This window comes from Xenopus tropicalis, chromosome 3 (assembly GCF_000004195.4).
Source record: "Xenopus tropicalis strain Nigerian chromosome 3, UCB_Xtro_10.0, whole genome shotgun sequence".
In the NCBI taxonomy this organism is placed as follows: domain Eukaryota; kingdom Metazoa; phylum Chordata; class Amphibia; order Anura; family Pipidae; genus Xenopus; species Xenopus tropicalis.
In genome coordinates, this window is record NC_030679.2 from 20,549,228 (window position 1) to 20,575,154 (window position 25,927).

Below are 25,927 nucleotides of genomic sequence, written 5' to 3' on the forward strand. Positions count from 1 at the left end.
CTGGACCCCTCAGCTCCAGCACACTGCATCAAGACAAGAAGGATCTACTCTGGTTCCTACCGTCAGTTTCCTAGGGTCTCCGCACTGTTAGGGGGTCTTATGGCACATAATACACATACCGGGAGCTTATACTGCAGCAAAGTATCTGACGTGAAAATTCATATGCACCATTTAAATTTGGGTGACTCTGTACGCCACATAGTTTGGTAAATCTATGCATACTGGGCATCAAACTGTTCAGTAAATGCCAGACACAGAGCTATGTTTAGAATAGCTTTGTCATACAAAGACATATTTAGCTATTTTAGTTTTGGCAGAATGTGTATTTTTTGAAAATATGACGTTTTCTGGAATCGCCTTACTTATTTGCTACATTACCACAATCAGGGGGGGTAAATTTTTTTTATTTTTCTAATGCTTTGAAAATTCGGTAATTTACTGCTGGGAGTTTTTGACGCATAGAAATCAGAAATCTCCATAAAACTATGTTATTGGCACGTTCGGGAGAAATGAGGCTTTCCAAATCAGTTGAATTGCTGTGCATAAAATCAAGTATTTTTCTTGTGTAAACCCCTATATCATAAAAATATCAAATTGTTCAGGGGGATTTAGAACGGAGATGGATTTAGAAAGCTCAGGTTTTCCTTAAAAAAAAAATATATATATATAGCTTTCCAAGGTAAACTAAAAACCTCCTAGGAAAAGCCCCTGAAGTGAGAGAGCACAAAATGTATAAAAAAAATGTCTGGAGCTTAGTGCAAATGAAATGCACTATATTCTATTTATGCAGTATATTTTGAGCTGGCCCCTAAGCTCAGTAAGTGACAGCAGCACAGAACATATGCAGGGAATCAGCAGAAAAGAAGATGGGAGGCTACTGGAGCATCTGTGGAGGCAAAGATCTTCCCTGCTAAAGAGCTGCGATTGCCTTGGGCTGGTACAGAAGCCCAAAACATAATGTACAACATTTCTGCCCTATTCTTTAGTTAGGCTTTAGTTCTCCTGTAAATCCTCCTGCTGTAATATCAGTGGAGGTTTTCAAAAGCCAAAAGGGAAGTTATGACCAAGAAAAAACAAAATATTGAAGCTTAGCAAGATTAGCAATAATGAAGCACACATCATGAGTCTGAAAGCCACCTTGCAGGAACTGAAAATGTGAAGTAGTAGTTTAAATGTACTGAAACATACCGCTTAGGGCTGCTTAAGTAGTCAGTATTTAAAAAAAACTTGTTTCTATAGGGAACCATTTAAAAGAAGAGCTTACATTTATAGAAATGGAACTCATTAAAGTTCAAACTTATTCTACATTTTTATTAGCGTAGTAGAGCTATAACATAGCCAATTTTCAGTGAAGGAAGACAGTTTACAGATACTTTTGTGACTTTGTCTTTTAAACATCATTTGAAGGCCCTTTTTTGTCCCTGACATTTTCAATATAGAGTAAATCTCAGAGTAACTCAGAGTAGATTCTAAGTTCTTCCGTTTTGCTGTGTTTCACTTAGTCTTCATTTTACACCTCCTGTAAGGGCACCATTGGTGGATCATTGGCATATTAATGGTATTAATGGGGATCAGCAGGTATAAACCTTAAACAATAGATGCAAAAAGCCTCTAATGTTTTTAGTAACAAGTAAAACACTAATTAAACATAAAAGTGTAATTTATACAATCTTGTATGTAAAAAGTTTTTACCTCACATTTGTATTATTGTGCTAGTTTTAGCTTAATTAATAAGGCAATAATAAAGTTAAGTGCCTATATTGTATGAAGAAAAAATAAAGCTTCCCAGAAAAATGTTAGTTTTAGCAGCAATAACTTCACTGACACTTTCCCCAACTTATCTGTGCCCCCATAGCTTGCCCAGAACTACAGAGATGCTAGACGGCATTGTTCCCGTGTTTCCAGCAGCCATCTTGGTGATCAGCAAGCAGAACATGCAAACTGGCACCCGCACTGGGATATTGGGGTACTGTGAATTCAAGGTTGCCCTGGCTCAACAGGGCACTGGGAAAAAACCTGGTGAGCCCTTGTCCTGTTGGGCCCCTTATCACTGGGCATGTTGGTGGGTGAGCAGGATTGCTGTTGACTGGTAATAAGTGGCAGTAGAGATGTAGTGCAGTGGCAGAGTAGTGCAGGAAGTAGGCCCCTTGATTCAGTTCTTCCCATGAGCCCCCAAACACACCAGTCTGACACTGTGTGCATGTTTCTAGTTGAAATCCATGTTGCATTTAGAGACCCCAAATGAAGGAAAGCTTTATAGTTTGGTAGTTTGAAACAGAAAGCCATATTTACCCATTTTGTATTTCTCATATGTACTTTCCAAAAATATATGGTTTCCTGGGGTGAACCTTGAAATCTTAAGTATAGGATGCTGATTTCTGTAGCGGTGCTTTGAAATTTTGGTAGTGTACTACGTTTTCAACCAAACAGGAAATGCCCCTAAAGTGAAATGACTGGCAATGAATGAACGGCACACCAACAGATTTAAAAAGAGTGAAAGACAAATTCATAACAAAAATGTCAGTAAAATGTCATCCAAAATCTGAAAACTGTCTGTTTAAAAAACAAATTCACAAAAGTGGAGATTTGTGAGCGGTTTGTGAATAAGATGAAAACCCCAACAAATCTATATCAACTTTTTTTTTTATCACCATATTTGTGAATTCCCCCATTGAATCCAAGTGGATTTACCACTTCTACTTCTTCTACACTGATCTCCCTTAAGTATATCAATTCAGTACAATGAGTCACATAATTAGTTTAATTGTGATCACCGGTGTTTGGTCGAGGGGGTTTCAAACACATACAGTATAATACAAGTGTATCTGAAAAGTCCTACTAACATAAAGGTTATGGCACAATACTGACTCACCAGAAGATAAGAACACTCAAAGCAACACCATGAAAAGATGATTAAAAGCACAAGCCAGGGGATGGACACAAGGAAATCCTTAGAACTGTTGATTTAATCAAGAAATTGAAAGAAAATGCCAAATTTGAAAAGAACATGCCATCCACCAAAAGTGACACCAAATTGATGAGGGAAGCCTCCAAGAGACCTATAACAACTCTTAACGATATACAAGCCTCAGTGACTGGAGACATTGGTTCTTCAGCAGTCACAGCTTTAAGAAATAGAGGGAAAAAAGTAAGCCATGAAACCTACAACATCTCACCTAGAGTTTGTCAGATGGCATGTGGGAGACTTTAAAGACAACTTAAAGAACGTTCAACGACCTGATGAGACAAAAATGCTATGCTTTGCTGAAAAACATTATCACAACAGTGAAGCATGGTATTGGTAGTAACCTGCTGTGCAAACGCTTCCCTCTAGAAGGGCAATGAAGTCTGGATACTTTTGGCCAAATAGTGTACTTCAAGGCAAGGCACAAGAAAAAAATATATATTACAAAATTTAAATGAAGCACATGTACAGGTCGCCGGTGAACCCCTTGCCTCTATAGTATGTCTCTATAGTATGTGGTTATTGTTGTGGGTCTAAATCATTTTTAGCAGTTTTTAGTCTAAGCGAAGTCTGATGCCAGAACCAATGCTTGTTGCTTGTTTAGAGAGTATAAAACAACACACTGGAGGGAAGTTAAGGAAACAAGGCAGAGAAATCATTTTACAGTGCAGAACAAGGTAGAATCTGTAGGGGCAGCCAGTAAGATCTCTGGAGAAGATAAGCCAAGTCATGCCATAAGAACATCATTACATCATTCTTTACTGTATGAATTTTCACTTATTTGCCTTCAAGTGGGGAAAAAAGGTTTCCATTTAGCAGGGAAATAAAAAGCCATCTTTGGGTGAGCATGTGAATCGGTCACCTTAGCATGTTTGGATGATTCTTTAGATCCATATTGGTCCCCTTAGCATGCTTTGCATACTGGAGGATTCTACAGATACAAATTGGTCCCCTTACCATGCTTTACACACTGGAGGACTCTACAGATATGAATCGGTCCCCTAAGTATGCTTTGCACACTAGATCATTCTTCGGATATAAATCGGTCCCCTGAGAATGCTTTGCACATTGGAGGACTCTACAGATATGAATCGGTCCCCTTAGCGTGCTTTGCACACTAGAGGATTCTACAGATACGAATATGAATATAAAATTAAAAACAATTCTCAGCACTGATGCTTTTACTTCAGTTACTGAATGCAGTTTGTGAGTACTGTACATGTCCCACTATATGCAGAGAAATAATATGGGGCCGATATATCAATTTTCGAGTTTGTGAATTTGAGTTTTTCTAAATTGAATAAACGTGCATATCGAATGCTTGCTTATTTACTAATAAGGAAAACTCCTTATAAAATAAATAAAAAACTCAAATATCTCAAATTGTTTTAGCTAACTTAAATTTGTGTTTTTTAGATGGCGAATTTTTACATTCGAGTTTTTGGCTTTTTGCACTTAATAAATACCAAATATTCGAGTTTTTGAACCCAACCCAAATTTTAATTTTTCTTAGTGCAAAAAAAAAAAACCAAAACTTGAATTGTAAAAGAAAATCAAATTTGAACGTTGATAAATCTCCCCCGAAGTTTTAAAACCCCTACAAAAATCCCTGTCATCCAATATTTGATGGAATTTTTGCACTACTTGCAATGAAGGAATGTGGAAGGTAGTGTGCAAAATGAGCTATGTAAACTAAAAAACACAAGGATGGAAAAACAATAAGAGAGGCATCCGTCTTTTATGGACTTTTTCCATTCTTCGCTGAGGGCCCTGCCACAGTAGAGACGTATGAATGAATAAGCATATAAGCAATCCTTGGAGCTGGGTATTTATTAATGAATAGCTACTGACGTGTAAACAAAAAGCAAATATTTGCATTCCTTGAATAGAAGCAACAGAGCCTATGAATGAAGCAGCACAGACGGGGAGAACCAAGTGTAATGTGTGGATTGTGCATGTTTCCATAATGGCAAAAAGAGCTTGAGAGCAGGACAAAGTTGTTTCAGTGTTCCTTTCATTCATGCCAGAGCAATATTTAAGCCAGGCACCAAGTACTACATAGTATCAGAGGGTACGTCCTAATTTTTAGACATTCATTGGAGCATCAAAAATGTACTTTTCACAATTAGGACTCATGACCATTATGGCCCACCTGTAACAGCAGTTATATGCAGGACGGTACTGGACCCTTGTCCACTAGAGAGGCATAACAATAGCTTTAGATTGTACAATCAACCTAATTTGTGGAGTCATACATGGACTCAGCACGTATAAGCGATATCTGTGTGCTTATGGGAGGCAAGGGTCCTTAGTCCTGACCGCGATGGGTACTCCCAAAAATGTTTGCTGCATCAATAGATAGTCAAAAGTGAGAATGCAAAACCCTCAAATGACATCTATATTTGATTGTTTAAAGGGCCTGTTTCCTTGGGCAGAAAATGTTGACAGTGGGGACTAGCAGAGATACTATTGCCATAAAAGCCATGCGTAGAATACAGGCAGGTGATAGGCACAGACTACTGTCCTCCATAGGGCCCCTTGGCTCAGGCCTCGGTTGTGGTCATTATTATAAGCACTGTTTATTGAGGGTTTTATATATTTGTGGGTTGAGGGAGGAATAAGGGGAGGGTCTATATGAGTTTGGGGGATGTTTGACTGTTCTTTTTCTTTAGCATTGTGAGATTGTACAGACCTGTTGTTTCCAGGTTCAGGGACATGTTGGCCACATATTTGGCAAAGTGCACAGAACATCTAGCATGGCCATACGTAACAAACACGTAAAAACACTAAAAAAGAAACACTTAGCACCTAAATGACTGAACCAAGCACTCCTGGACTATCTCAGGAATACACCATCAGAAACGATAGCATATACAGTTGAGCTCCAAACATCTCCGGACACGACATGCTGCTAAAACCAGGTCTTTATTGTTCCATCTAAAAACTAGACGCCTGACATGTTTCGTGGCACGAAACATGTCAGGCGTCTAGTTTTTAGATGGAACAATAAAGACCTGGTTTTAGCAGCATGTCGTGTCCGGAGATGTTTGGAGCTCAACTGTAGTGCTGGGCGGTATGACCAAAAATTTATATCACGGTATTTTTCAAAATTATATCGGTATCACGGTATTTGACGGTATTTTTTTTTCCCCATGCATAATTAGGTGACCACCCCAAACACCCGCCACCCGCACCCCCCCCGCCACCCCAAACACCCCCCCCCGCCACCCCAAACACCCCCCCATCTGCACGCAGCCCCCCCACCCCCATGCACCCCCCCACCCCAAACACCCCCCCATCCCCTTCACATAAATATAACCCCCCCACCCCACCCCCCCAAACACAACCCCATCCCCTTCACATAAGTATAACCCACCCACCCCCACCCCAAACACCCCCCCATCCCCTTCACATAAATATAACCCCCCACCCCACCCCCCCCAAACACAACCCCATCCCCTTCACATAAATATAACCCCCCACCCCACCCCCCCAAACACAACCCCATCCCCTTCACATAAGTATAACCCACCCACCCCCACCCCAAACACCCCCCCATCCCCTTCACATAAATATAACCCCCCACCCCCCCAAACACAACCCCATCCCCTTCACATAAATATAACCCCCCACCCCACCCCCCCAAACACAACCCCATCCCCTTCACATAAGTATAACCCACCCACCCCCACCCCAAACACCCCCCCATCCCCTTCACATAAATATAACCCCCCACCCCACCCCCCCCCAAACACAACCCCATCCCCTTCACATAAGTATAACCCACCCACCCCCACCCATCCCCTTCACATAAAATATAATTACTGGCCAGGCACCCCCCCGACAGCTCACATTGGTATCCGACTCTGAATGCGTCCTAGCGATGGCGCTTTTGTAGAGTGTGCGCGCTGACGTCACGTGCGCGCTGACGTCACGTGCGCGCTGACGTCACGTGCGCGCTGACGTCACGTGCGCACCCGGAAGTATTCAGCACACCGGTATGGGGGTATGTCAAAAATTTATATCGGTTTCAAAAAAAAAACCGGTGATCGGTTTTTACCGGTATACCGCCCAGCACTACTCAACTGTATATGATATAACTTCTCCCTTCAGCTACGGGTTCGGGGCCCTGAGCACCCGGACCAACTGTGGACTCTGGTGAGCTTTTTCTGATTCTGCATTAATTACAAATTTCCATTGGGGCCCCCTAGAGTTTTTTCACAACTGCGCTAGGTCTGGGGTGTTCACACCCAGACCTTTATATTTATTTGGTACGGGTTTTGATTTGTTTGGGGCTTCAATTTGTCATTGCTTTACATTTACTTTGTTATAAATACTATTTAGAGTAGAGGCTTTATTATCAGAAACGATAGGGCACATACTGCCTAGTTTTTAGGGCTCTCTCCTCCAAAAGCTGGGCAACTAATTTTCATGCTTGGCCATACCCCAATCCAACTAGCCACACTCCAAAAACACCCACAATCATCCCAACAGAGTACCCAAGACAATGGGCATATTTCTGACCAATAGAACACTTGTTTGGGCAGTTAACTCTACTTCTCTGATGGAATCTAGTGGTAAAATGCCAACACAGTACAAATACATAGATAATGTGCAGATAATGTGAGGCATATTTGCTAATTTTAGTCTCTAAAATTTGGCAAAAGCCATATTTACCCCAGAAGACACTGTGGGGAAACTACCAGTAAACCAGCTGTACCAGTAAAAATTAATAAATAAAAATGTTTTTCAGTGATATAACGTTAAATGTAATGTTATCCTGTATTTCTAAATGTGTGTATTTGCCTCAGAAGCACTTCTACAGTTTATATAAATTAGCTGTTGTGTAGGCAATGGACAATTGATAGCATGTCCCCAAAAACATGAAGAGTTCTGTGTTACAATATAAAGCTAGAATTAACGGGTGAAAACATCCTTTCATGCTTTGTGTTTTAATTTTTAGGCATAGGTGGAGCCATTCAAGTTGAATAGTGCACAAAGGCAGATGTTTACATAGCACATCATTTATGTACTGTTAAATACTGAGTTAAATTCTGAGGCAAACACACCAGTTGTAGCAATGCAGTGCAACAGTACATTATATTCTTATTACTTTTATACACTTTCATTTTTTGGTGTTACGGTTTCTTTAAAGGGATGTAGGCTGTCAGGGCAAGAGTCACATCAACCAACCAATAAGCTCCTTGATCTAATGCAGCGATCCCCAACCAGTGGTTCGTGAGCAACATGTTGCTCCCCAACACCTTGGATGTTGCTCCCAGTGGCCTCAAAATAGGTGCTCATTTTTTAATTTCTGGCTTGAGGGCAAGTGTTGATTGCATAAAACCCAGTGTAAAGCTAAACAGAGCTTATAACCAGGGGATATCAAATAGCCAATTATAGCTCTTATTTGCACCCCCAGGAACTCTGTCCATGTTTGCGCTGCTCTCCAACTTCTTCCATTTGAATGTGGCTCACACGTATAAGGGCTCTGGTACACGGGGGAGATTAGTCGCCCGCGATTAACTCCCTGTTCGCGGGCGACTAATCTCGAGTTGCCTACCCCTGCCATCCCACCGGCGAACATGTAAGTCGCCGGTGGGATGGCAGGGGGAAGGCAACTCGGGGAGATTAGTCGCCCGCGAGCAGGGAGTTTTGCCGCGGGCGACTAATCTCCCCGTGTACCAGAGCCCTAAAAGGTTGGGGATCCCTGATCTAATGGGATTTGTAAATCAGCCCAATCTACATCTAGATGATTTTTTGGCAGATATCAGTCGGAAAGGCACATATGAGGGCGCTATACATATGATGGCAATATGTCCGTTGGCAGATTTTATTGGGCACAGCTTTCGAATCTGAACATACCGTTGACTGGAGGACCAAAAAAATCCAAATTTCTTTTGCCATCAATATGGGGTCCATGTGGATTCGCCTATGTTGGGGTAAGATCCAGAACTCCATTATCATTAACATATTTGTTTTCTCAGATAAATGTAAGGAGTTTTTCATAAAATGTAGTATCTTAAGGGTACTGGCACACGGGGAGATTAGTCGCCCGTGACAAAACTCCCTGTTCACGGGCGACTAATCTCCCCGAATTGCCATCCACCGGCGAAAATGTAAGTCGCCGGTGGGATGGCACACGCTGTCCATGCGATTTCGGCAAAGTTGCCTCGCAAGGCTTTTTCGGCGATTTGCCGAAATCGCACCACCGCATGTGCCATCCCACCGGCGACTTACATTTTCGCTGGTGGGATGGCAGGTGATGGCAACTCGGGGAGATTAGTCGCCCGCGAACAGGGAGTTTTGTTGCAGGCGACTAATCTCCCCGTGTGCCAGAGCCCTAAAGACACACAGAGCTACTAGTAGCAGCTACTTGTCGTGGCTACTAAAATAGATAATGTTGATCATTTACTGATAACTGTCTCTATGTGTTTTAGCAGAGGCAATTCTCAGTATTGTCTATGGCAGGGTATTTTTTGGCGGTTAGTAGCTGTGAAAAAGTAGCTGCTACCAGTTGCTCTGTGTATCTTCACCCTAAGGGCTCTGGCACACAGGGCCCGCGACAAATCTCCCTGTTCGCGGGCGACTAATCTCCCTGAGTTGCCATCAGTTGCCATCCCACCGGCGACAATGTAAGTCAGCGGTGGGATGGCACACGCGGTGGCACGATTTTGGCAAATCGACTAAAATGCCTCGCGAGGCAACTTCGGCAATATGCCGAAATCGCCTGCGCATCGTGTGCCATCCCACCGGCGACTTACATTGTCGCCGGTGGGATGGCAATTCGGGGAGATTAGTCACCCGCAAGCAGGGAGATTTGTCGCGGGCGACTAATCTCCCCGTGTGCCAGAGCCCTTAAATGTCAGCAGAGTTGTTTCTATTACTTACTGAACTTTCTCAGCCAATCTGCTAATCAGCTGCTAAGCGACAGATACAATGGATTTCAGACAGGACCTCAAACCTTTACCCATAAGGGGTGACAGAACTACTGCTTTGGGGGACTTCATTTTTGGATTTCACTGTGGAAAACACTTCAGTGTATATAATGGGGTAAAAGAAACTAATGACTGTAAAGTTAACAGGAATTTATACATATTTGGTGAAAAGGCAAAGTTATCTTCTCATATTAGGGTACCATTTAATCATAACAAAAGCACATTTACCTCCTGAGTCCTTTCCTTGGGTTTTTTCCTCAAGGCTTCTTTAAACCTGGGTTCAATGCTGGCAGACATAGTGGATGCGCTGTGATTTGTGTGGAGGTTAGTACTATTTGTGACTTGTAATCCACTGAAGCTATGTCTAACCCCCACAAAAGCACTTGGAAGAAGTTAGCCAGTTGCTCCCCAGCGCAGCAGTAGCAGTAGAGAGTTGAAGTCAATAATCCGGATTAGTTAGTAAAGTAATAGAGCGATGCGCCCAGATGCTCCGGCTGGCAGACATCATTAGCCGTCACTGAGGGTCCCACAGCCCAGACACACAGGCTACAGCCACCCATACCGCCCATTACTCTGGCTTTGCCATTACGGAGCGCACAAGACGGGAGCCCTGTTCAAATGTCCCGCACCGCCGTTCCCTTGCCCGGCTCCTCGGAACCTGAAGGCCAACTCTCCCGGAGTTCCCTCACAATAACGCGAGTTGAGAGTGTGGCGTCACAGGATGGTCATGTGACCCAGCCCGGAGACGCCCGGGGAGGGACGCGCAATCGCTCCAGTCTGGGGAAAGCGATTAGTAACGTGTGGCGTCTCCTCGCCATTGGGTTTATTCCGTGCTCACACCTTCTACAACTGAAGGGCTAGAAAGAAAATACAATAAGCGACTTTTTTCGTGGTGGATACAAGGAATGCCTGCTAGTAGCTGAGCTTCCCTCTTAAGAGTTCACCAAAACTCAAAATGACTTTTTTTATATGTATACTAGTGGTCTGCAGTAGTTGTAGGCGCCACAGTCACCTCTGTTCTCCGTATTTTATGTTTAGTAGATGCGACTTTTCCAGCAGCAGAGGAAACAAATCCCTGCTGAGTGCAAGCAATACCCTCAGCTACCCCTCTCCTACTGACAGGACCCTAGTGGCAGTCTGGGGATGTGGCAAATGTCAGGGTGGCTGCTGTGGGATGCCACTTATTTTAAACATTTGCAGAAACAAAATCCTTGGTTAAAAGTGTATACCGTTTTGACAAAGAAACCTCAAGTAAGAGGGAAAAGTGAAGGGGACATATTGTGTGAAAACTAATATTGTGTCAATGAATTGTACTCATTAAATATAGAAGGAACGTGCTTTAAAAACTAGGGGTTTGGCGGAGTTATTCCTCCTTTCCGGGGCTAGCCTGCAACCCACAGGACCGGGCTGACAGCGCAACATCAAAAGTGGGTCACGGCGGGTGGGTCAAGCCCTTCTGCCTCCCTGCCTGCAACCTAACTGAGCCCCGCTTTTGGGGCTGGTGGTGTTTATTTATAGGCACATGCCTGCCCCGTCCCCTCAGTGATGTCATAGGTGGGGCAGGTTCGGATCTATATATAGACGCAACGCAGCGGGCCGGTTCAGGTGAGGGTAGAAAAGGTGTCAACCCGCACATCGCTACTGTTCAGGGGCACTTAGCACATTGCACTATAGGATAGGAACCAATCAGCAACTGAGAGGGAACTGAAGCCAGTCTTTGCTTGTGTGACTGCAGGGCTGTGATTGCAGGCCCAGATTTGTGGAGAGGCCACAAAGGCCCGGGCCTAGGGCTGCAGAAATTTGGGGGCGGCATACTGCCCCCAGATTTGTGGAGAGGCCACAAAGGCCCGGACCTAGGGCTGCAGAAATTTGGGGGCGGCATGCTGCCCTGCCGCACCAAAGTGTTGCCATTTTTCCCCCATACGGAGTAATGGGGACCTCTCCCCACTGCTCCATATGCGATCTTGAACTTTCGCGCATGCATGCGCTCACTGGTGGGGATCGCGCAGGTGCGATGGGGGGTGGGGCAACAAATGGGGCTGGCCTAGGGGGCGCCCGGATTAGAAATCCAGCGCTGTGTGATTGGCTACTCCCCTCCTACTGTGCTTCTGGCAGGGACCTTTAGGACACTTCCACCTCTCATTTGATACAGGGACCTGGAGAGAATCTATATTGAGCTCCAATACAGGTATAGGACCTGTTATCCAGAATGTTCGGGACCAAGGGTTTTCTGGATAAGGTAAGGTCTTTGTGTAATTTGGATCTCCATACCTTAAGTCTACTAAGAAATCAATAAAACATTAATTAAACCCAATAGGATTATTTTACATCAAGGATTAATTATATTTAGTTGGGATCAAATACAAAGCACTGTTTTATTTTTACAGAGAAAAAGGAAATCAATTTTAAAAATCTGAATTATTGGATTAAAATGGAGTCTATGGGAGACAGGCTTTCCGTAATTTGGAGCTTTCTGGATATTGGGTTTCCAGATAACGGATCCCATATCTGTTTTCATTTTTGACCCAAGTGAAACCAGCACCATATATTATACATAATTGCCTGCAAGATTAGAGTTTTTCATTGATCTTTCATGTCTACTTCAACTACAAAGACTTGTAGATTGGGTTTTACTAAAGTCCTATAATGTGATCTTTATAACAGGGTCTTTTTATATCCAGACTGACCTATTACCATTAGGGAGGTACCCCAAAAGTTTATGTATGTATATTATTAATATTACTTTTTCTGTCTCTCTACCATAATCCCAGTTCAGTTGCACCAAAATTAGGGCACACAAGTCACTTGCATGCTGAACACTTGTAATGACGCCTGACAGACTTGGAAATAGGTTGCGCCTGATTTGTAATAAAATCTGTATTGTGGGTGAATGCAGACATACATGTGCCAAAGATCATCAAGACAGTGACTGTTAAATTGTTTTTGGGACTTCCAGAGGGACACTTTTGGCCACCATCTGAACTGAATGCATATGTTCTAAACAGTAATTGACCACAACATCAACAATGCTTTCCCAGTGTCCTAAAACCAAGGCCTGTATTTGTAAAATAGTGTAAAACACAATTATTGGAAACCTAATTTGTGTGCAATATGTATTTGATAATTCACCTCTAAAACCAAATGTCCAAGCCCTGTTACAGTTGAGTGCTGCAATAGACAAGCTCATATATAAAACCCTGCTTTATCTAAACAAACCATTTTCATAAAAATATACTTCTTTTGTAGTATGTTTTATTGGGTACTCCTAAATAGAAAATTGCCATTTTAAGAATGAAGGGCCACCTCCTGGTATCATAGAGGTGATCTCTGAGGGAACACATAGCCCATCACTAAATGGTGGCTCAAGGTAAAGGATATTTACCAGTTTGGCGAGATTCTTTAATAGAGCACGTAACATAATATAAACTATCTGTTGGTTAGGTATTTATTCTGAGGGTATAGTTTTCCTTTAAAGATATACACTAGTATGGGCTCAGATGAAAACCAACGTAGTTGAGAAAAACTATGGGTAATACTCAGCGCTAATGGTTTCCAAGCTTTTTATTTCCTTTTCTTTCAATGTAGACAGTGAATATGGTGCTTAGATCACTTGCTGCTTCCTCAAACAGTACCCCCCTTGAATGGGTCTCAAACGTGTTCAAAAACAATACAATAGAAGCATATGAAAATAAAAAAGTGAAAAACAAATACACAATAGTGTAATATGTAAAATTTGTTGGAACCATCTACAGTGCAAAATGTGAATGAAACAACAAAGAGTGAAGTGCTCATGTGATCACCACCATTGGATGCGGTAAAAGTACACACTCACCAGATGGCAGATTTGATATGCAGAGATAAATAAGACTAGATGTTGATTGAAGTGTAATTCAGAACCTCCATCAGATTAGAGATACAAAAGAGAACAAGAATAGTGTAATACCATTTATTAAAAGCAATCCTGCAACAATACAGGCTACTCATATAACTCATATAACAAACAGCTCTACGCGCTTCACGTGTATCCGACACACTTCCTCAGGAGCAATAACCAGTTAAGAAAATGCACTAATGGCAAAATCCACATAGCGACCACAGCCTCACTGTACCACAACGCTGCCATAGGCTAGGTGTGGCAAAGGGGAGCAGCTCTAATTTGGAGAGAAATCACAAATCATCCCTAGACACAGTCATTCCTTGCACAGACCACACTAGATTCAGAGTACGGAGAAATACTTAGGACAAAAACCAACAATGCCACAAAGATCTACCAAATCAAAAACAAAAGACAAAAAGCAAAATCAAGAGCAAAGCCAGACAGAAGCAGACTTTTATCTAGTTGAATAATAGAATCAGCCCACCCCCTAATGACACAGCCACCTGAACTCAACAAGTAAGAGTCGAGGTCACACGCAGTGTATATCTGCTTCTCTCAGCCCTGTGTTTTTTTCGGCCAGCATATGCGCTTCCCTAGACTTCTGTGTGTCTGAATTAAGGACTATAGCAACTGCCCGAGGCTCACACATAGGTTAAGATTGGAGGTCAGCCTGGGAAACATCTGCTTTCATGTTTTTCAGGCCGAATTAATTATGCAGAGAAAATTAATATTCTGGATACATACAGTAAAAACAAAAACCTCAACTACAGAACCCATTGTCTTCTAATGTTTCAAGGCTTTTCTGCTGCTGTAGCTACAAATTCAGAAGTCAGGAGTCAAACAACTTACACTTTAGAAAAGATTGTTCCTGTCACTCTTCTCTCTAACGTCACTGCAGTACATACCAGGAATATAGATATCTCTGATTCCATTGTCCTGATACTAAAGCCAGCCAAACCACACCCCACTTCTAAAAATTGGAGGTTTCCCTCATATATGTATCATAATGAGGATTTGAGAACATATCTAAAGTAACAGTGATCTGATTATATTGATGATAGTTTAGAGCCCTGGGACAACCCAAGCCTGGTTTGGCCACAGTCAAACCAGTGATGCGGGACATACAATCTCTTACCTGATTAGACGGAAAAAAAATATTCAATGAAAAATACGAATCGTTACAGAAAGAACTAAGGAACCACTATAAATTGATCAAAACCACAAACTCACCCACAGATTAAAATAATCTGTTCAATACATTCTTGGCTAAGCAAGTTCAACATCAAACAAATATAGGCGGTCAATAAATTCAGGAAACTACTGGCCAAAATACTACAGTATACAAATACATACATACAAAAAATAAAAATTACAGACACATTAGCAACATAAGTTAATAACTTTTAAGCTTGAGAAAAGGCCAGATGTAGGCTTCAAATGTTGCTTTATCCAAAAGCCATGTATATTAAATAAAGGCTTTTTAATGGAGAGAAGAAGGTGCTGTTTGCTATTTTTCCACCCATTATCCAGAAGGCTGGGGAGCTGGGGTTTTCCGGATAAGGGGTCTTTCCATAATTTGGATCTCCTACATTGTCTGCTATAAAAACATTTAAACTGTAATTAAACCCAATAGGATTGTTTTGGCTTCAATAAGGATTAATTATATCTTAGTTGGGATCAAGTACAAGGTGCTATTTTATTATTACAGAGAAAAAGGAAATCATTTCTAAAAATTAGAATTATTTGCTTGTAATGGAGTCTATGGGAGATGGCCTTCCCGTAATTTGGAACTATCCGGATAATGGGTTTCCAGATAAGGGGTCCGATACATGTATTTCTTTTTGTCCCTCTTTAAATTTTTCAAAGGTTGGGAGGTATGAAACAGAATAGTCAACAACAATAACAATAGTAAAAAATAGTAAATCCACAGGCCCCATCGGATTCAGCGCAGAGTTCTACAAACTACTAGTCCCGAAATAATTCCAATATAAGCCACACCATATAATAAAGTCGTCTGTGGGTTACCACTCTGGGACCTAGCAAAAAACAAGAATAATTTTAATCCCAAAGGCAGGAATAGACCCCACAGACCTCTCCTCATATAGGCCATCTACCTACTTAATTAGGGTCTTAAGATACAACACACCTTACCCACAATACTTACCCCAAATCCAGTAGGATTCCTCCAAAGTAGACATCCGGTTCAAGCAATTCAGAAAATGATTGCAGCCATATATTATGGTAACCTGGAAAAAAGAAAATACTGATCACTGATAAATGTAGACGCTGATAAAGCCTTTAATAGAATATTCCACACCCATATCAGACTTTTAACATTTCAACATTTTGGGATTCACGTCCTTAACTCTTTCACTGCCAGCAAATTTGGTCAAGGCGGAACTTTTATTGCCAGACAGTTTTTAAACATTTTGTGCTCTTTCACTTTAGTGGCCTTTCCTAATTTACCCAGGAATTTTTATGTAATATGTATAGGTTTACCTAATTATGTGGCATTTAGGGGGCCCCAAGGTGAACATACCCCATATGATCTATCATTTCTGTCATTTCAGCTCCTGCAAAATCAGCACATTTACATCATTTTATGTGGGATAAAGTAACAAAAAAAGTACGCTCACCCCCAAAAGCCATATATTTTTAGAAAGTATACGTTCTGCTGAATTCAAAATGGGTACACATTTCTTTTTATACTAAAATACCAAGCCCCAAAGCTTCCCAAAATTTTCCAATTTTGATGATATTTCCAAAAATCACCTCAAAACTTTGCAGCATCTTATTTTCTACAGGTCATTAGGTAACCATATAAAACACCCTAAATATGAACCCCAGAAGTCTAGTGAAAAGTTTGATGCCCACTGTACATAGATTTATCAAAGCACATGGCACACAGAGACCCCAAAACATACCGTGTGCATCCTAATTTCCTGGCTTACCTTTACCTAATTCATAAACACCCAGCAGTTTTATATGGCATAAAAGATGCAAAAAAGTAGGGTGGCCCATGAAAACCATATATTTTTACATATTACACAATCAGACAAATCCAAATTGGCTGAATATTTTTTTCTAATCCAAACTACCAAATGGCAAAGCTTTCTTAAAGTTAGCGGTTTTGACAGCATTTCTGAAAATCGTCTAAATATGTTGCATATTATATATTATATAAATCCAACATTGGTAAAGAAGCCTTTCTACACCATAGTACCAATCTGCAAAGCTTTCCTAAAGTTAGCGGTTTTTATGACTTTTCTGAAAATCGCTTGCAGTTTGCCGCATTTATCTTACAGGATTTCTTACAATGACACAACACCCTAAATATAAAAGCCAAAGGTCTACTGAACTGTTTCATGCTCAATATGCATAGATTTACCAAAGTATGTTATATGTAAAGACCCCAAATGAAAATTAGTGCATTTGAATTTTCTCGGCTGCTTACTCAGTATCGGCAAATAAGACCCCCTGTTTCATATTGTGTCGTAAGAACCCCTAAATGTACCCCTGAAAAACATTTATTTTTTTAAAGTACACATTCTTATGAATCCAAGCACGACGTAAGTGCTTGGCAGTGAAAGGGTTAACCTACTCAAAGCCCTATATGCCTCAAACGTTCCTTACTGTTAATGGATATAACTCGGATAGATTTCTGACTCAACAAAGCACAGGTCAATGCTATCCCCTATAACCCCTACTATTTAACACTACCCTGTATCCATTAATTAGACATCTGATACAAAACACCAAGTTCAGAGGGATACAACTGTGCCACACATACCATAAAGTAATAGTGTTCACCGACAACATTCTACTACTTTTACATAATTGTGCAGTGCACTACCATTCATCTTACAAATTATAGACACCTTTAATACTCAGCTAGACACCTTTAATCAACTTGGGGAAATCAGAAGCATCAGGCTTCACAAACTACCAAAACATCACAACATCATGGGGTTAATTCACTAAAGTGCGTAAAAATTAGCACTATTTATAGCATGCGCTAAAAATGTTATTGCTTCTTATTTTTTGTGACTTAACACATGATTCACTAAAAGGACACACGTCATAATTAAGACGCGATGTTCTTTGCGTTATTTAACTCGCAATGAACGTTTTTCTTGCGTTAATACCCGCCGCGTGCGTTATTTCCCGCTGCGCGCGATATATTTCACAGCTTGCTTTATTAGCGCACGATTTTACGCACGTAACCATTACTTTCAGAAAACTACTTTTCTGCAAATTACCATTTCCCTGAAAACTGGAGGATGCATCACTCTAGGGCCAACACAGACTTGAAAAAAATCCCACTGCAAACTCCATGTTGTGTTGCCAAAAGCTCACTACAAAAATTTTCTTTAAGTACCGCCTGCCCCAAGTAGGTGTTCATTTTCACACAGACTAATGTAATATTTAGCGCATTTCATGCTCCATGTGTTTGTGAATCATGCGTTAGTATTATATCTATGCGAGAATTAACGCAATTCGAGGTAAATAACGCATGCGATAGTGCTTTTTTTGCGCATGCGATATACGTCTTAATGCATGCAAAATGACTTTGATGAATCGGTATCGCATGCTTTTTAACGCAAAAAAGCATGCAATAAGCGTTTTCGTACTTTAGTGAATCGGCCCCCATATCTCTAAATATCCGACAAACAATAGACACAATCAAGCAATATATACAGAGATGGGAAAAATCCACCTTAACATTTTTTTGTAGGAATACATTTGATAAAAATGATCATATTCCCCAAATTGCTATACATAATCCAAATGCTTACGTATATTACAAACGGACTATTAAAGACAGAGGATTAGCTTAGGACAACAACCCAAGCCAACTGGAGGGGCAGTTTCCCCAATACAAAAGAATATCACAAAGTCGCTTTGTTACGGTATGCAGGGGATTAGCTTCTACACAGAGACAGGTATATGAGGGTAGAAATAGATCAATGCCAAACTAATGGCCTCAGGCCCGGATTTGTGGCGAGGCCACAAAGGCCCGGGCCTAGGGCGGCAAACATTTAGGGGCGGCATGCCGCCCCGCCGCACCGAAGTTCTGCTCCCATACGGAGCAGCGGGGACCTCTCCCCGCTGCTCCGTATGTGTTCATATCGGCGCATGCATGCGCTGGGGGGGGATGAGTTGCGCATGCGTGCTCTGGGCGAGTTGCGCATGCGCGGGGGGCGGCTGCGTTGGGTGGCCTCCGGGCGCTCGGATTTTAAATCCGGCGCTGAATGGCCTTTCCCTAAACCTTCTACTCCACTCCCCTTTAAAAGGTATCCCTCTGGTCATGCAAAACAGTTCTTTATTTGCAGGTACTTACAACCCTTGGCACTTGGTCCAATGTAGATTCAAATGATCACTCTACAAATCAATTTACTTTACCTGGCTTGGAAACACAATATTTCCAATAGGGAAAAATAATACACTTCTCTGTGTATGGCAAACACAATATATACAAATCATAAGAGGCATCATCAAAACCTGCTAACTGTACTATACCCCACTGATCTTGTGCAGAAATTTCCTTTCCTAGCCAACCACTTAAGCAAATGAAACACTTTGCTTTTCAAACAATTTAACACCTGACAGACAATGATAAGAATAATCCTATAAACTCTCTTGCTGAACTGTACAGCAGATAAAACAACTTCAGAGATCTATCATAAAATAAGAATCATAATACATAAGAAAAAATCCTCTACATCTACCATCCCCAATGTTGACACAGCCACAATACTCCAATACCTCTTGTGCCATAAAGACTTTACCTATAAGTAAATATCAGGAGATGACCCTACTAATACTACAAATTTAATATTTCACACCTCTCAGCTGTTATTATTAACATTTATTTATAAAGCACCAACATATTCCGCAGTGCTGTACAATAAGTGGGTTTCATACATTGGACATACAGAGTAAAATATAAAGCAATCAATAACCAATACAAGTGGTGAAGAGAGCCCTGCCCAAAAGTGCTTACAATCTACAAGTGACAACTGTATGACACATCTCATTCTCCACAGGCAGATCTTTGTCGTTGTCTTTGGCTGTGTCCCCATACCCATAAATTTTGGGAGGACGTTGCTGAGTATTGGAACATTAGCATTTTCAACATACCTCCTCAACAGACAGACCTAACATACTCAGAATGGGGTTTGGCAGAGAGGCTGGCTGCCATGGCCAGGAAAAGATCCTTCAACAGTGGCTTTCAACAGATTCTCCTCCAATACCCCTAGTCAAACATAAATTATAATACATCTTTCACATGAACTAGTTAGAGACAACCACTAACAAAGAAAAACTATTTTTTTTAATACATGGATGACATAGATATTATCTCTCCCCCCCCCATACTACATACCTTACAATTCATACCTTCAGACACATCAAGTGTTGTTGGAGAAAGATTAATATATACAGTGGAGGAAATAATTATTTGACCCCTCACTGATTTTGTAAGTTTGTCCAATGACAAAGAAATGAAAAGTCTCAGAACAGTATCATTTCAATGGTAGGTTTATTTTAACAGTGGCAGATAGCACATCAAAAGGAAAATCGAAAAAATAACTTTAAATAAAAGATAGCAACTGATTTGCATTTCATTGAGTGAAATAAGTTTTTGAACCCTCTAACAAAAAAAGACTTAATACTTAGTGGAAAACCCTTGTTTGCAAGCACAGAGGTCAAACGTTTCTTGTAATTGATGACCAAGTTTGCGCACATTTTAGGAGGAATGTTGGTCCACTCCTCTTTGCAGATCATCTCTAAATCCCTAAGGTTTCGAGGCTGTCTCTGTGCAACTCTGAGCTTGAGCTCCCTCCATAGGTTTTCTATTGGATTAAGGTCCGGAGACTGACTAGGCCACTCCATGACCTTAATGTGCTTCTTCTTGAGCCACTCCTTTGTTGCCTTTGCTGTATGTTTTGGGTCATTGTCGTGCTGGAACACCCATCCACGACCCATTTTCAGTTTCCTGGCAGAGGGAAGGAGGTTGTCGTTCAGGATTTCACGATACATGGCTCCGTCCATTTTCCCGTTAATGCAAATAAGTTGTCCTGTGCCCTTAGCAGAAAAACACCCCCAAAGCAAAATGTTTCCACCCCCATGCTTGACGGTGGGGACGGTGTTTTGGGGGTCATAGGCAGCATTTTTCTTCCTCCAAACACAGCGAGTTGAGTTAATGCCAAAGAGCTCTATTTTGGTCTCATCAGACCACAGCACCTTCTCCCAGTCACTCACAGAATCATTCAGGTGTTCATTGGCAAACTTCAGACGGGCCTGCACATGTGCCTTCTTGAGCAGGGGGACCTTGCGAGCCCTGCAGGATTTTAATCCATTGCGGTGTAATGTGTTTCCAATGGTTTTCTTGGTGACTGTGGTCCCTGCTAATTTGAGGTCATTAACTAACTCCTCCCATGTAGTTCTAGGATGCTTTTTCACCTTTCTCAGAATCATTGACACCCCATGAGGTGAGATCTTGCGTGGAGCCCCAGAGCGAGGTCGATTGATGGTCATTTTGTGCTCCTTCCATTTTCGAACAATCGCACCAACAGTTGTCACCTTCTCTCCCAGCTTCTTGCTAATGGTTTTGTAGCCCATTCCAGCCTTGTGCAGGTCTACAATTTTGTCTCTGACATCCTTGGACAGCTCTTTGGTCTTTCCCATGTTGGAGAGTTTGGAGTCTGCTTGATTGATTGATTCTGTGGACAGGTGTCTTTTATACAGGTGACTAGTTAAGACAGGTGTCCTTAATGAGGTTGACTAATTGAGTAGAAGTGTCTAACCACTCTGTGGGAGCCAGAACTCTTAATGGTTGGTAGGGGTTCAAAAACTTATTTCACTCAATGAAATGCAAATCAGTTGCTATCTTTTATTTAAAGTTATTTTTTCGATTTTCCTTTTGATGTGCTATCTGCCACTGTTAAAATAAACCTACCATTGAAATGATACTGTTCTGAGACTTTTCATTTCTTTGTCATTGGACAAACTTACAAAATCAGTGAGGGGTCAAATAATAATTTCCTCCACTGTACAGCAAATATCTTATAGAATAACAACCAGGACTGGATATAACCCCCCTAGGAGTTACCGCATAAACCAGTTGCTGTACATACTGTAGCTTAGAATGGAAACCAAAGTTGATTGTATAGCTCATGAATATACAGTATTGACGGTCATCTAAGATATTATTGGTAGGATTGGCCACCACAAGGTCTGCCTAAGTGTACTGCTTGATTTAGTTTAAATTTGATTTTTAGTCACCAACAAACTACTTGCAACCTACTCTTTACAATGTTTATTTCCTGTTATGTAATCAAATGGTATTGGAGAGTTTAATAAATACACATCACAAAGGATATCAGGACTATCATGTGCTAAATCTGTATCAAAATGTTGACAGATTCTGTATCTTCACATTTGGCATGCATCTTTTGATACGTATTTTTTGTGTCATTTTTGTTTCTTTACTTCTTTGTGTAAATATATCCAGTGCTGGGTATATGCCCAATATCATCTGAACATTCAAAACTGTAACCTCACGTTTCTTTTTTGCCCTAAGAAAAGACTACTAGAGTCCTGCTGATAAACCGCTTATTAAACCTGGACCAATTATACACTTAATCCTTGTCATAGTCATCTTTGTCTCAAGCAAATTTTTAGCTTTAATATATCTGCTTTATCTTATTTTGTAACTGTTTATTTAAATGTTGAAAATCAGGGTGTTCAATAATAATTACTATATATGCTGAGACAGTCTATTTCACCTTTATCTTTTTTTCTACTATAAGTTCCCTAACTCTAATGGAAAGTTTCGAAGATACTAGGTTCCAATGTGACATAAACGAAATACCCTTACTAAGTGAGATATGAAACTTTTTTCCTAAGACACCTAGTGATAATAAAGCGATATAAGGTTTCCATGTTGGAGACTTAATCACGGCAACAGCTTCAGTGACTAATGGTTACCTCGTACACAAAATGTTATTAATAGTGGCAGAGTATAGATATAATAATGCATTTAACATGTATAATGTCTAAATGTGCAAAATATGGGATACGAGCAAGAAACTCATTTTAATTTGACATACTAAAGTTGTTCATTGTGCGTTCCAACGTTTCAGTCCCTCCTGGGACCTTTATCAAGGACATTGTGCAAGTGAAAAATACAAACTTAAGTAATACAAAAAATTAAGAAACTTCACTGACATCATAATTTGCATAGACTGATTATCCAATCCAATATATATTAAATATATATAGTTAACCAATCCAATGATATATAGTGTTAATACATAAAAAAGTCAATGTGATTTCTGTCCCTCACCAATAGGTGCCAGTATGACTCTTCCAGTTTGAAATCCGTAGAATGTGCATATGGTGTATATATCTATAACAACAAAATATATATTTTTTTATATAAAATACAATTCCCTTGTATGTTTCTCATTTTAAACCTATGTAAGCCACCTTGACTACGTATTCACACAGTATATTTAACTAAGCACCAATTGCTCATTGAGGCCCCTAGGGACCACACAGTCTAGTTCATAGATCCAGAAGGCCCCCCGCTGTAATAACAATTTATTTATAATATATATATAATGTCAGCTGGTTGCTATCTGTTACTGATACTGGACAAACTTAGTGTCTTTTATTACATATGAGGGTTAGTACCTTTTATTATATAACACTGTATGTGTCCAAAAAAATAGTAATGTAATTTGATAACAAACATTGCTCGTTATCTAGACTGCATAACAAGTTCTGTCAATATTTGTGTCCAGTACATCTGGAGTGATACTTTCTCACGATTAGGATCCAATAAGCGTTATATATAAAGTTAGCATACATCATCTAATGGTTAAGAGCATGTAGCCTGTGGCATTTGGTATACTCGTCATCTTGAAGGAGTAACATGACTATGAGCCATGTGACCCTGTGCCCGGCATGCAAGCAGTTCGCCCATAAGGAAGTAGCCACAAGTAAACTATTGAATACCTTGGGGGGAATTCACAAAAGTGCTGATATTGAGACAAAATAAAAGTGGAGATAGATTTGTCAGATTTTCCACCTAATTCACAAACCTCTATCTCCACTTTTGTGAATTTTGCATTTCATATGCCATTTGTCATTTCACTTTGGGGGCATTTCCTGAGGGGTAATTTTAGTTTGCATAGGAAAACTATACATCATTTTTTTCAGGAGAATCTGGGCTTTCTAATGATTTCTGTATTTCTGTGTAATTCCAGTTCTGTAACAGGATTTAAGGGTCTAAATACCGTCTTCTCTAGCCCCTACTCATTACTGGTCAGCAGCAATCCGGCCCCCACACCAACATACCTGGTGATAAGGGGCCCAACCGGACTAGGGCCCAGCGGGTTTTTATCCAGTGCCCTGTTGGGCCAGTCCAACCCTGCACCCCAGTATCCCAGTTTGGGTGCCAGTGTGTATGTGCTGTTTGCTGATCAACAAGATGGCTGCTGGAAACAGGTAGGGACCAATGCTGTTAAGCAGCTCTGTAGTTCTGGACATGCTATGGGGGCGCAGATAAGTTGGGCCAAATGTCTGTGAAGTGAATAAAGAGGGGGCACTGCTGCTAAAACTAAAAATTTTCCTGGGAGGCTTTACTTTTCTTTTTAATAAAAATGTTTACAATATATTCACACAAAATGTTATTATTGCCTCACTGATTAAGCTAAAACTATAAAACTAGCATAATCATGCAAATGTCAGGTAAAAACTTTTTAAATATAAGATATAAATTGAACTTTTTTTAATCAGTGTTTTACTTGTTTATAAAATGTTAATGAGGCTTTTTGCACATATTATTCTAGGGTTAGACAGAAACTTGTCCCCTAACAATAGGCTGCTAATCCCCATTATTATGTTAATTACCCCCTACCTTAGGTGTGAATTGGAGACTGGGTGAAACAAAACAAAAGAGCTTAGAATTGATCGGACGGAGTGTCACGACTAAGCAGGAAACGTCACTGGAAGAAGTCGTTGAGGAAGGACCTCTCCTACACCTCCCACTAAGGAACACAGCCGCTGGGGATGAAACAGGACTGGACCCAAGTGAAGGAGTGGCAGGAGTGCCGAACCAGGCGCCTTAGGCAAAAACGGAAGGCAATCGGATGGTCAGGCAGGCAATAGGTCGGTACAGGCAGCAGGATTCAGAATCGGAAGTCAGGCCGGGTCAAAATAACAAATATCAATCAGGAAACAATGCTTGGCGTCTTTCACAAGGAAAATGATCACTTCGCAGTGATCCTAGGCCTCTGGCGTCTCTTTAAGCGCAAGGCGCATGCGCGGGCGTCAAGACGCACGCCGGCGTCAGAGCGTGCGCGTGCGTCAAGACGCGCGCCGGCGTCAAGGCACGCGCCGGCGTCAAGACGCGCGCTGGCGTCAAGACGCACGCCGGCGTCATAGCGTGCGCCAGCGTCAGAGCGCACCCCCTTGCGACCAGGTGGACGGCCACGACGAGCAGGTACCTTACATTGCCCCCTCCCAAGGCACGGCCTCCGGACGTGCACCGGAGCGGGCTTTCCAGGACATCTCCTATGGAAAGATCGAATCAGCCGAGGAGCATGGACATTTCTTACGGACTCCCAGGAATTATTCTCCGGCGAGTAACCCTTCCATTGGACCAAGTACTGCAAATGCCCTCTATGGAATCTGGAATCAAGGATAGCCTGGACCTCGAATTCCTCCACACCCTGCACAGTTACCGGCTCCGGAGGCATCTCCACAAGACCAGGGAATGGATTTCCTACCACCTTCTTTAGTAGCGAGACGTGAAAGACAGGGTGAACCCGAAGATTAGCAGGTAATCTTAATTTGAAGGTAACAGGATTGATCTGTTCAACAATCGAGAAGGGTCCCATGAACTTTTGGCCCAACTTCTTGGTAGGACACGAGAGCTTAAGGTTGCGAGTGGATAACCAGACAAGGTCACCAACCTTAAATTCGGGATTTGGCTTCCGTTTTTTATCAGCATGTCTCTTATAGCTAAGTTGTGCTTCTCGTACAGCTTGTTGAAGAAAATCAAAATTGTGATTTAAAAATAAAAGTCTGTCTTGAGCTGCAGGAACCGACACTTCAGATAGACCTGGCAGAGAAGTG

General features: G+C 41.3%; 1 protein-coding gene across 8 annotated transcripts in view; it reads right to left on the reverse strand.

The window, feature by feature from the left end:
• rapgef6 (Rap guanine nucleotide exchange factor 6) overlaps window positions 1–11,556 on the reverse strand; it is a 108,040-nt gene extending 96,484 nt beyond the window's left edge. For 2 of the 8 annotated variants that reach the window (XM_018092131.2, XM_018092132.2), the window contains exon 1: window positions 10,132–10,684. In XM_018092131.2, the coding sequence (XP_017947620.1) occupies window positions 10,132–10,200 (69 nt within the window). In that variant the 5' untranslated portion in view covers window positions 10,201–10,684. 8 annotated transcript variants of the gene reach the window in all.
• Between the last annotated feature and the right edge of the window lie 14,371 nt (window positions 11,557–25,927).